Source organism: Apium graveolens, chromosome 7 (genome assembly GCF_009905375.1).
Source record: "Apium graveolens cultivar Ventura chromosome 7, ASM990537v1, whole genome shotgun sequence".
NCBI lineage: Eukaryota > Viridiplantae > Streptophyta > Magnoliopsida > Apiales > Apiaceae > Apium > Apium graveolens.
Window position 1 is genome coordinate 5,754,984 of NC_133653.1, and position 13,001 is coordinate 5,767,984.

At 31.2% G+C, this 13,001-nt stretch overlaps 2 protein-coding genes and 1 pseudogene across 3 annotated transcripts; 1 reads left to right on the top strand and 2 right to left on the bottom strand.

Annotated features, from left to right (window-relative positions):
- The first annotated feature begins 176 nt into the window (after positions 1–176).
- LOC141673168 (aspartyl protease family protein At5g10770-like) lies at positions 177–2,260 on the top strand (annotated as a pseudogene).
- A 351-nt stretch (positions 2,261–2,611) lies between these two features.
- LOC141673169 (protein ENHANCED DISEASE RESISTANCE 2-like) lies at positions 2,612–3,666 on the bottom strand. Its single transcript, XM_074479901.1, has one exon. The coding sequence runs from the start codon at positions 3,664–3,666 to the stop codon at positions 2,746–2,748; it is 921 nt and encodes a 306-aa protein (XP_074336002.1). The 3' UTR covers positions 2,612–2,745.
- A 487-nt stretch (positions 3,667–4,153) lies between these two features.
- On the bottom strand, positions 4,154–8,130 carry LOC141670450 (uncharacterized). Of its 2 annotated transcripts, XR_012554545.1 has the most exons (4): positions 7,977–8,130; positions 7,782–7,870; positions 4,441–4,590; positions 4,154–4,353 (listed from the first exon to the last, which is right to left on the bottom strand). XR_012554545.1 is itself a non-coding variant. In XM_074476291.1 (3 exons), the coding sequence occupies exons 1-2, from the start codon at positions 8,073–8,075 to the stop codon at positions 7,811–7,813; spliced, it is 159 nt and encodes a 52-aa protein (XP_074332392.1). In that variant the 5' UTR covers positions 8,076–8,130; the 3' UTR covers positions 4,154–4,590; positions 7,782–7,810. The 2 variants fall into 2 exon arrangements, 1 of the variants encoding a protein (XP_074332392.1); XM_074476291.1 differs by having other exon boundaries at positions 4,154–4,590.
- Positions 8,131–13,001: the final 4,871 nt, after the last annotated feature.

The following is a 13,001-nucleotide window of genomic DNA, read 5'->3' on the forward strand; positions in this document are numbered from 1 at the left end:
TATTGAATATTATGATGATAATAGTTATGAAAACAAATACGTCTATCAAATATTTTATGACGAGAATAATTATGAAAATAATAATTCTTTACCTTTTTAAATTATTTTGATCTTAATTGCCATAAACATTAATTTAAGCAGAATGACTATCTATCCATGAGTGTTAAAAAAACCTTATGAACTCGTATGGTGCTATGCTGGACTCTATTTCAAGTCGGGCGGCTCGCGAGCTCGCCCAGCTCGAACTCGTTTATGTGGCCTCGACTCGGCTGGTTTATAGCTGTTTGAAATAAGAATTTCTTTGCACAATTGGAAATCCTGCAGCTTCCTCTTACACATCTCTTCACTTTTATTCTCTAGTAATAGCCAGTGTAGTTTTGTTTTCATCTTTGAATGATGTAGATGGAGCTGTTAATAGAAAGCTCATGGCTGCAGAGTTACATGAGTCCTCTTCACAAGGTTTCTCTCTTTAGATTTAGATTTACATTCATGCATGCTGCTATACGCGGATTAATTACCGGTTCTTAGGAGAGGACGGAACACGATATTATAATTTGAACGATTTTATATTATATTCAAACATAAACAATTTGTTGCACTACAAGAAACAGAGTGATAAAGACCGAATTTACTGAATTACAACAGTTTGACAGTCGATAAAGACCTGTTTTTTATAATGTGGGTAACCTTTGTGATTTTTCATCACAAAATTGGGAAGAACAAAATACACTGACCCCTCAAATTTAAATTAAGAGCAGATTTTTTTTTCCATCACTAATATGGAATATTATATATTATAACTATAATTTGACAATTTTATTATATCCTATAAACATTTTTCATGAATCAAGAGGTCACAGACCATCATCACCATCACTCAGAGTTGTGCAAAAACATCGACCATGCCACAAACACCACAAAACAAAGGAATCTTCATCTCAATCATCAGACTCCCTAACTCATGACGAGTCGCGAGTAAAATCAATCAACTCACTGATCGCCTTCAAAGCAGCTGGAAACTCCTCGCCATCCACGAAATCCTTAACATTTCCAGGCAAATTAGGCTTGTCGCTAGGCACGAGCAACTACATTGTCACAGTAGGTCTTGGATCACCAAAAGAGGACCTGTCATTAGTTTTCGACACTGGCAGTGACCTAACTTGGACACAATGTGAACCATGTGTAAGATCGTGCTACGATCAAGCTGAACCAATCTTCGATCCATCAGAATCCACTGCTTATTCAAACGTATCATGCAATGCACCGCAGTGTGCTCAACTCAAATCCGCCACAGGATACAGTCCTAGATGCAGCGGTGGAACCACCTGTGTCTATGGAATCGTATACGGAGATCAATCCTATTCAGCAGGTTACTTTGCTAAAGATACATTAACATTATCTCCTACTGATGTCAATTGTCATCACTGATTTTTACTTCGGCTGTGGCCAAAACAACAGAGGTCAACTTTCTATTGTTTCACAAACATCGGATAAATATGGAAAAGTTTTCTCCTATTGTCTTCCGGCAACATCTAGTGGAACAGGTTACTTAACTTTCGGAAAATCAGCTGTTTCAGAAGGAAAATGCTGGAGACCCCAATTTTTATCCCAAAAATTTCCCCATGAATAGTTGGTAACTTTCCTAACAATAAAATGGTAACTCGCGTGCATTAATATGCGCCCACGAATTAAAATAAGCCATGTGTCAGCCACGTCATTTGGTAAAAATTTTGGGGAAGATATTTGGGGAACCTAGCACTGCTCGTTTCAGAAACAGCACAATACATTCCATTCGCTGATTCGAAAGGCACATCATTTTACTTCATAGACATTGTCGCAATTTACATAGGCGGTCAGAAACTTCATATCAGTCCTACTGTCTATCATTGATTCTGGCACTGTGATCACACGTTTACCGCCTGCAGCTTACAAAGAGTTACGTAACACTTTCATGAGAAAAATGTCGAGATATCCATCCGCAAAACCCTATTCGCTACTCGATACATGTTATGACTTCAGTAAATATACTACAATCACAGTTCCAACCATCTACTTTGTGTTTGGAGGGAACAAGTATATCAAACTCGATAGTTCGGGAATTTTCTACGGAAGTAGTTTGTCACAGTTTTGTTTGGCTTTTGCTCCTAACAGTGATGAATCTTATCTGACAATTTGGGGAAATGTTCAGCAGAAGAATATGCAAATTGTTTATGATGTTGCAGGAGGGATGTTAGGATTTGGAGCTAAAGGGTGTGCTTAATCAAGTCAATTATGGTGCAGATACCTGTAAGAAAATATGATATATAGCTTATAATCATGGGAATAAATGATTTTAGGCTATCTAAATATGAATAAGGTGTTTATGATAAACACATGGATGTAAGATCAAGTTTCATAAGAATTAAAGTGTATACGATCTATATGTATGAGAGCTGCTGGGAAACTTATGTACCCGTATGGAAATTCAATTTGGTTAACGGAAATGAGAATGAGATTTCAGTACGATAATGTATTAGAATTTCATCCTCATTCCTAACCGGGTTGAAATCTCACGATCCAAAAGCAACTACGTATTTCGGTTAAAATTCAAGCAATTAAAACAAATTGCAGGGGGTATAAAAGACAGTTTGTAACATTGAATTCTCAATGAAATGCAGAAACTGCCACAATGCCAACACTTAATAAATTCCCAGTTTACATTGAAGAACACTGTAAAAACAAAGAAATTAATGTAACAAATAAATATCATTTTCCGCGTTTATCGTCCTCTTCATCAGACCTGGAATCATCGACTTTACTACCACTACGACTACCACCACCACCTCCGACTTTCCTATCAGACGAGATCGTTTTAACGAAACTCGCAGACGACATTTCCATTTCTAAAATCCTAACCGCGCCAAATAATTTCTCAGGTAACTCTTCCTCACACTGTGCTTCCACCGTAAATCCCATATCTATCGTCACTGCTGTGACACATCCCAAAGCCAAATGCAAAATCGTCGTCGCGATCGCCGAGCTACCGATATCTACATCAATCTCGAGATAATTATCACCTCGATAATAATTACAAATCAATGCTTTTCCTAGTAAACATGCCGAGTAATTTCCAACCGCGGTTTTCACAATCCACGGTCCTTTTACAATGTGATTCACCAATTTAAACCGGCTGTTCCGAAACGAATCATCGCCGTTTATAAACCGGTCCAGAAGCGAACCGGAAGCAATCGGTTCATCCGTCGAGAAATAAAAAACCGCGCTATGATGCTCGCGGCCAGGAATTTGAAGATTCACAGCTAATACAAACGACTTCATGTTTTTACCTTCAGATTGTGATTTTCTCAAAGCACCCATTACACGATTATCTGTTCTCGCTAACACATTGTCAATTTTATTATAAGCTCTCAACCAATCAACACCAGCTGGTTGAAGAAGCCAGGGACCAGACGGAGACTTAACTTTTTTGGCAAAATAAGTTTCTGCCCGCAGCGAGAATAGGTCTCCTGGCGGTGAAGCCCAGCCGTTGGATCCTTGTACAAGGTCCACGTGTTTTAACGATCCACCATTGATTACTTCGTATTTCCAATCATCTTCCGATTGTTTTGCAGATTGTTCTGTCCCAGAGCTTCGACGTTTTAGCTTCTGCTTCTGCTTTTTCGAACCCATTATTAATACCAAATGTATATGATTATATATTTGGCATTTGAAATTGGAGAAAAACTAGAGAGAAATTTTTATGATTTGGTTGAGAGGAAAGGGGAAAAAGAATGAGGCAAAACAGCTCTGTTTCTCTCTCTCTCTCCCCCTATCTCTCTAAAATGATGGACAGGTATTTTGGATGGAGAACATATATATGGGCAGTTGACGTGTACCAGAAAAACAATTCAATATTTTCTTTCTGCCTAGGCTACAAATATTGCAAATTGTAAGACAGAGAAATAACAACTATATTTATAATATGGAGCTCCTAATATTCAGATATAACCTAATTAAAAATTTCAGAAACTATGTATTCTGATACTGCGGTGTTTTAATCCACATTTGTTGAGGATATCTAATATTTTAGGGTCATTTTTTTGTCTGGTATAGCTTGGGATGAAAATAACATCTCTACTTGGCTTCTCATGTCTCATATTAAGAAATAAACAGAGCATAACTCAAACAATATGAACTACACCGAGATTTGGATTGTACATCGATACAGGCTTAGTACTTAATCGGTACATCTTCAATGGAGCTTCAATCAGTAACATTTACTTGTACATGTATATAGACTTAATGCTGTCAAACTGTAACCGGTGCGATATTAATTGCACATCAATACACGCTTAGTAGTTCAACCGGTACATACAACTGAAAGGATTTAACGAATAAATTTCAAAATGACAAGCCTTTAAATATTCAGCAGCCAAGTCCAAACCAAGTCTAAACTGTACTTACCAGGAAGATACACCCAGATCGCACAGCAATATATCGTGATATCCTCTCAGAAAACAGTTTAGACTTGCATATCTAATGCCATCTTCCGACTGTGTATTAGAAATTTAGCTTCTGCTAGTAATGTAAACTCCATTTTGGATCTAGTATTCTCTGTAATGAAGAAAAAAGGATAAGATCATCAGAACCCACATGATTAAAGACAAAAAAAAATCTGAGTGAAAATTAAAGTGATAGGAATGAAAGGGTGCCGAATAAAACACCACACCATGGAGGAAAGTTCTATAACGCAAGTAGACATGAGATGACATGACAGAAACCATAATTAAAAATGCAGTCTAAGAAATTATTAAACCCTAGACATAGTGAATAGTGATGGAGGAAAGCATGGCACTGGGTGGCCATACTGGTTTTTTTTTCTTGAAGACTCTTGTAGGTTGTAACAAAGTACGGATTTGTGATTAAAGGAATTTTAACTTTTAACTGAATAAGATTCTTATATGACACAAGAAACTCTTTGAAAGTTTGTAAAATACAATGGTTCTAGATTATAAGCTATATAGGTCTAACTTTTCCCTGGTATCCTGCCAGGCTGAGAATGTAGAGTCCTTCCTAATAGGGGAAAGACACCTATGTTTACTGAGAATCATTCAAGTATGCAATTGTATCATCTTGATTAGAGTTTTCAATCAACAGACGGAAGCAAATTTATGATTGCAAGATGATGCAGCCCGAAAAAATTATGAAATTAAAAGGCGGCAATCTTGCATATTTTTTAAGCAGCCTCGCTCATTCATGTTCCAAACACCAAAGCCATAAGAATAGAAGACAAGCATGAAAGTAGAAAATCCACTATGCATCATACCAATTTCTAACTAGATAACTTTATAAAGCAATAACATACGCCAGTTTATAACAGCAATGTGTTAGTCTTATCAATGACTTGTCTAATGTCTAATGTCTACTGCAGAGCACCAGTCTAAAATTAACACACAAGCCGGGAAGTACAAGATAACAAGAAACAGCATAGCACAACATTTGGCTAGCGAGATTTTTGAGCAAGGAATGAATGCATATAAGGACTTTAACATGGACCACATAAAAACAAGGTAGACAACTTAATTAAAGAGCCAATAGACCAACTCACCAATTGCACAAGATTAAGATATGCCACAGTCCATCACTATTGTACAACAATAAACAAAAAATCTTAGTTTTCTTAACTAAAGAAACTTATCATGTCAGAAATAAGGCTATTAAGTTATTGCAATATTATTGGCACACATTATTAAACTCTGAATAATTGACGAGCAAGTATGAAAACTCAGAGGAGAAAATGACCAAGCCCATAACATATATTCATAATTTTTTTTTAAAATCTTAATATCTAGTTAATTTTGCTAAAAGTAAAATAGTTCCCAACTTGTATGATTTGAGTAAAATTGGTACCTGGAGGTGATGTATGACAAAACTGGGAACAGAGAATGATCAATAGGTAACAAAGACAGAGTAGAAAATGATAAGCAACACTAGTCGCTCAACCACAGACCGGGAATGTGTATTAAATTTAATAGTTGAGCGCAGCCAATAACAATATTTCTTAAGGTTTCTTATACTAATATTGTCACAAACACGTAAAAGACTAGATACACCAAGAACTTTAATATTGATATGAATGATATTTTTAAAAAAAAAACATAAAGCATTTACACAATTTGGAAGGTGACTCACATCTAATGATGGAGGCAGAAATATATTTTTGGAGGGTCCATACAAAAGAAAAAAACAATACAACTCAAAGTCAATATATCACAAACTAACACAGAGGAAAAAAATTAGTATCACTACTACTGATATGAAAGTTAAAATAGCAAACATTATGATACCAAAAGATTAATTTACTATAAAATTAAAATGTTGCAAAGAATCAAAACATATAAACAAGTACATGCACATGTGAAAAAATGAATAATAACCACAACTTAAAAAATCTATAAACTTAACACTACACTTTAACATAGCAGGCTCTCAGTGAACAAGTAATGTATAAACAGAGAAAGTTTACACAGTGGTCACATATATACATGTCAGTCTGTTTCAATCAATAAACAATGTAAACATGGTAAAAGAACTTATGTAGTACCACAGATGGGGTGTATATGCAGCATCTAAACTACGAGCAGTTTCTACTTTCTAGTTCTGGATACTTCAGTTGTGTGATGGAATTGAATAAGTTTACAAAATCTACAAAAGATCAGCAATCACATGCATATACACAAATCCAATTGAATAACATTTTAAACTAATTTTTATACACCCTTTTAAATATCAAACAATAAGATGTTTTTGAACATTTCTGTAATTCTGAAAATGAACAATAAACCATTAAAAAAAATCAGAAATGTTATTAATTCGAAAGAATAAAGCAAAGCTGCAAAAATGCAAAGGAGAGGATCAAATTTTGAACCTAGCAAGAAGAAAGCTTAAACAAATAAGACCGCTACAAATGAAACATATATGACCAACTTGAAATATGTAAGTCTTACTCAAAGTTTCTAAAACAATATTTTATATAGTGTAAAGAACATACAATTAAAAAAGCCTCAGGAACGGAGAAAAATATTCATCCAACAAGCTTATTCAATTATCAAGATTAAGAATGCACTGTCCCTACAAAATTAATGGGACCGGAGAAAATAATTCAAGTTTATGTATACACGTAATATGAGATTTTCCCCTTTCCCAATCAAGCACACCTAATAACAATTTCCCATATTTGCAGCTTCCAAATTATACCAAAATGCTCTACGCCAAGAAACTTAAACATCGAAAATACTTAAAACAGTATCAATTACATATTACACATGTAGTAATATAAAGCACAAAAATAAGCAAAATCCGAGAAATTAACCATGTGGCCACTTGTAAATTAGCACATACAGTAATTATAAAAGCACATAATAAGCAAAATTAGAGAAATTAACCATCTGGGTACTTCTAAATTTACACATAAAATACAATTAAGTCACAAAATATGCAAAATTAGAGAAATTAACCATGTGGGTACTTGTAAATCTTCACATACAGTAAAATAAAAACACAAAAGAAGAAAAATTCGATAAATTAACCATCTGGGTACTTCTAAATTTACACATACAGTCTAATAAAGCACAAAATAAGCAAAATTATAAGAATCAACCATCTGGGTACTTGTAAATTTACACATACAGTACAATAAAAACACAAAAGAAGCAAAATTAGAAAAATCAACCATCTGGGTACTTGTAATTTCACACAAAAATCAAAATAAAAAACCAAAAACAAGCGAAAACAAAGAAATTAACCATGTGGGCACTTGTAATTTGAACTATTTCTAGTGCTTCTTTCTCCTCTGGGGTTGTCTCTCAGTAGCCAATCTGTATATCCAATAAACCTGTTGCATAAATACACACAAAAATAAAAATACATACAAATTTTAAAATGAGGGATCTGAACAAGTAGTTAAGTGTTGCTTAGAGAAGGGTAGAATTGTAATTTACCAGTGCGAGGACGTGAGCAACTATAAGGATGGTGACTAGAAGAGGAACGAGCTCGAGGATCCATGGTCGAGTCGACGTCGTTTTGGGCTGATCCGCCATTGGAGTTGAGTAGAGGGTGGGGGTGAGTTTTTAGAGGTTTAAAGAAAAACCTTTTTTTAGTACTGGTTGTTATAATTGGAATTTAAAAATGTCATTTTTGGAAGTGATTTTTTTAAAAACTAATCCCATTTTAAATAATTTTTTGACAAATTTTTGTTCATTACAAAATTATAGATATAGATAACTTTATAATATCATTTATATATAAATATATTAATTTGGATATTTGAATTCTATCAATTAATTTAATATTCATTTTACTACGTATCAATATCTATATTCTATAAATTGTTGGATAACTCTTTCCTTATTCTCGAATCTATTTTTAGGTTTGGTAAAAATTTTAACTTTGATTTGATAATAATCGATTACCCATTTTTAGGTTTAATAGCATATTTAGGTTTATGATGGATCCATATTTTTGACCAATTTTCTTTAAATTAATGGGATTTATATGTCTTGTGTTCTAACAAATCTCGGGATATACAAAAATTTGAAACGATAAGAAATAAACATTTTAACACTTGATTTATCTCATCACACTTTAATTTGACCATCTTAATTATGGAAATTTTGAAATAAAACTAAGTTATTGTTTGTACTACGCACATGATTTTTTTTTAAAAAAAATATTTTATTCTAATAGCATATTATAAGAATAATAGAAAATTAAATGAATAAAATATATACATTTTTAAGATCTAATAATATATTATGAAATAGGTTATTGTGCAAAAAACTAAATTAATTTGATATGTTATAGTAAACACATTAAATAGTTAATTTATTAATGAAACTATCAAAATTTATAGTTTAATTCAAAAATTTAGCAATGAGCTTATTATATTTATCATAAATTGCATTATTGAGGTCCAGAATTTGTATGTGAACTTTTCATAATTAGAAATGGTTCAAATAATAATATGAATGTTATACAAAGCTTAAAATGAATATCAAACATAAATATGGATAGTCCATGGATAAGTTTAAGTTCAACTTTTTAATTCAAACAAAAATATGAGATAGTGAACATGAGAAATGTGTTATCGACCAATTTGTAAAATATATATAACAAACTTCTATGGATTCCCTATTTTTTGTAAAGTCTTAGAGCACACGTACGCTGTGAAATAGAATAGTAAGCAAAATTTAGCACAACATATAATTTTACGAATCAAGTTATATAAATATCACTTTTTTAATAAAATTCTTACAAATCTCATAAATTTTACAAATAGAACATGTATTTTCTATAATGTGAACATGTATATTTTACAAACTAAACATGATTTGTAAAATAATATATTTTACAATTATTTACTTACAAAATGTATATATTTTGCATAATTTTTATTAAAATATTGATATTTATGCAAGATGATTGGAAAACTTACTAAATACTGTATATTTAACGTAATTTTTTAAGTGCAGGACATATAAGAATTTTAGGACTTCACAAAAATTTAGGATGACATAGAAATTAACTCATATATTATTAATGATGGTAAACTTATTCATACAAATTTGAATTAATCTTTAAGTTTTGTTTGGTACTTTATGCAATTTACACCGAAACTTATATAATAAAATATCTAACTAAATTAATTATGAATAAATTTATTATGATATGTAAATGTACTACACTTATTGTATTAATACTAATTTGTTGTTTATAAATATTTTTTAAAATACTCGTGTGCAGAGTACGGATAGATAGATCAAGTTATTAAAAGTTTATCCTCTGTCATCCCAAGTCCTGAGTTCGATCCTCGCTCACCCCGAAAATTTATAAGAACAAATACTCATTTTTAAGGCTACAAGCCATATTTGTCAAAAAAATACTCATCTGCATAGCACGAGGTCACGGACTAATTAATTAAGAATATCTGTTTATTGGTTCATACGGGTCGGCTTTATCAACAGGTTGATGCATTTCACATAATATTCGGTTTACATCCTTGGACTAGGGGTATTCATGAGTTCGTCAACCCGATCAAATCGACCCTCTTTCGGCCGCTTAAACTGACTAAAAAAATTACGTACTTGGTTGGGTTAAAAAAAATTAAATTCATTAAATGGGTTGGATACATGTTCAAGATTTTTTCAGCCAACCTAACTTAACCCGATTTAATTTAGGTCTTATTCGATAATTTAAATATAATTTATTTATTTTATGCAATTGTACAATATAAATATAATACATTTTTTATTTATAGTTACATTTCGTGTCCGTACATATGATTTATGACATGAAATACATAAGTTAATCAAATTTAAATAATAGTAATATAATCAGTTATACATATTTTTATTTTATTTAAATATACAAAATTATCGAAGATATATAATATCGACTTTTTTTATATAATCATTCAACCCGTTCAAACCTACCAGACCCAAATCTAGGGCTGTCAAAAAATTTCGAAAAATCCGATATTCGTCCGAAAAATTCGCATCCATATCCGAGAAAAAACGGATATTATCTGTATCCGAGAATAAGCGGATATTATCCGTATCCGAATTCTGGATATTCGAATCCGAAACTAAATACATATATGATATTTAAATTATATAAATATATAATTGTATATAATTTAAATTTTATATTTTTAATTTATAGTGTGTGTAAATGTATTAAATAATACGTTTATACAAATGTTATATAATTGTACACATACTTTATACATATATAAATATATTATTTGTATTTAATCGTAAAAAATGTTCTATAATCATCGTCAAAACGGTAGGGCAACAAAAAAATTTAAAAAATCCGATATTCGTCCGAAATATCCGCATTCGTATCCCAAAAAAGCGGATATTATCCGTATCCGAAATAAAACGGATATTATTCTTATTCGAATTCGATGATTGCGGATGCAGATACGGATATAGGCATATCCGTATCCGAATTATCCGTTTGACAGCCTTACCCAAATCGATGTTTGATGGGTAGGTTCGGTTACGATTTTATATTTTGCGGATTGGGTTAAAAATATTAAATCGATTTAAATGAGTTGGATCGTAAAAATGTCTTTAATTTGGCTAAATCGATCCATGAACACCCCTAGTTCGAACCTTGACATGTTATTATTAATGTTTTATTAGTTTCAGATGTTTTCATAGGAAAAAAACATTTCCTAAGTATTTATTCTTTTGTGTTTGAAACATTCAATTTTTTTACTTTTGACGCTAATAAATTTATGAAGAGAGTAAACCAAACTAAGCGTATCCAATATAATCCGCTTAGAGTGGGGTTGGAGGATGATGAAATATACGCAGGCAGACCCCACCCTCAAAGTAGCGAGACTGTTTTTATATAGACCCCAACTTAATGCATAATATATAAAATAGTGTGTGTGATAATTTTGAGAGAATATATTAGCCCGTGATTTCATTCACACAGAACTCACCTTTAAGTGAATGTATTTGATGATATACAATGATACATAAAATAATTAAAATTTATCTAACATAGATTTGATCATATAATTTGTAAAGTAAACGAGACAATACATTGACCCATGTTTTTATACACATGAGATTAACCTTTGCCCTAAAAATTATGTTCTTTGGCATATTAGTTGTGCACAACAATTTCCCGCAAGTTATACATTAAGTCGATTGTTTGGGGTTGCTTCTCAGTACCAACAACCGTTCTTAGGCCTTATTTACGATTTTTTAAAAACAACTTCCCTATGATCTTTTCTTTCTAATCTATCTATCGATCTATTAGCTATTATCTATATAATAGAGCAATTAGGGGGTTTGTGATACAATATAATCATATTGAAATTACTGTTTTGCCCCTTCATTATTATATATTATGACATTTTTATTTAATGCGTGTGTATTAGTTGTATCTAATTTAATATACATGCATTAATTACTCTAACTATTATTACATATATTTATTAATACTTCAATATTTATATTAACAACACGATTTTTAAAATTAATTATTTTGAGCATATATATTTAATAGACCGATTATATTCGAGAAAAAACACTATTAGTGTCAATGAACTTGAACCGAAAAATATATGATATTCTTAATTTGTAATGGTAATAAGGATTATTATAAGAAAGTGGTTGTTATCATTATTCTACATACAATATAATCCTATTAAAATTATTGATTTGCCCTTTTATTAATGTGTCCGTTTAGAAAATCTGAAAATAAGTAATTTATAATTTAAAATGAATAAGTTACTTAAAAGTGATAACTAGATGAATACTTATTAATTTTTAGGTGTTCGGATAATTTTACTTATAAGTCATAATTTTTTTACTTAAATAAAATGAAATAAATAATTTTTAAACATAATTATTTTAATACGTGAGTTGTAAATTATATAACAATTTAAAACATATATTTTAAAACTAAAATTAATAAAAAAAGCGAAATATCAAAATAAGTTGACAAAAAGTACGTTGTTACTAACATTCAACTTATCAGCTTATGAGTTGTAAATTCGACTTATAAATTGGGTCGACAAACACTCGTCAATAAGTTGTGACAGACTTATAAGTCATAAGTGACTTATAATTCGTTCGCCAAACATGCCCAATATATGTTATGACATTTTTATTTAATACATATGTATTAAATGTATCTAATTTAATATACATGCATTATGTACATTAGCTATTATTATCTATTTTATGACTACTTCAATATTTATATTAACAGAACGATATTTAAAATTTATTATTTTAAGCCTCTATTTTTTTGTATTCAAGAAAAAAAACTTTTAGTGTTAATGAAATTAAGCACGTAATAATGTAAGATATTCTTAATTGGTAACAGTACCGAGGATTATTATAAGAAAGAGACAATTATCATCATTCTACTAAAACTATACATAAACAAAAATTAATCAGAGTTTTCGTATATATTATGACAACGATTGTTTAGGGTGACAA

Excerpts from the sequence above, each read along its gene's own strand:
- LOC141673169 (XM_074479901.1), bottom strand. The coding sequence starts at position 3,666 with ATGGGTTCGAAAAAGCAGAAGCAGAAGCTAAAACGTCGAAGCTCTGGG.
- LOC141670450 (XM_074476291.1), bottom strand. The coding sequence starts at position 8,075 with ATGGCGGATCAGCCCAAAACGACGTCGACTCGACCATGGATCCTCGAG. Across the intron at positions 7,871-7,976 it reads TTGCTCACGTCCTCGCACTG|GTTTATTGGATATACAGATT; the intron begins GTAAATTACAAT and ends TTTATGCAACAG.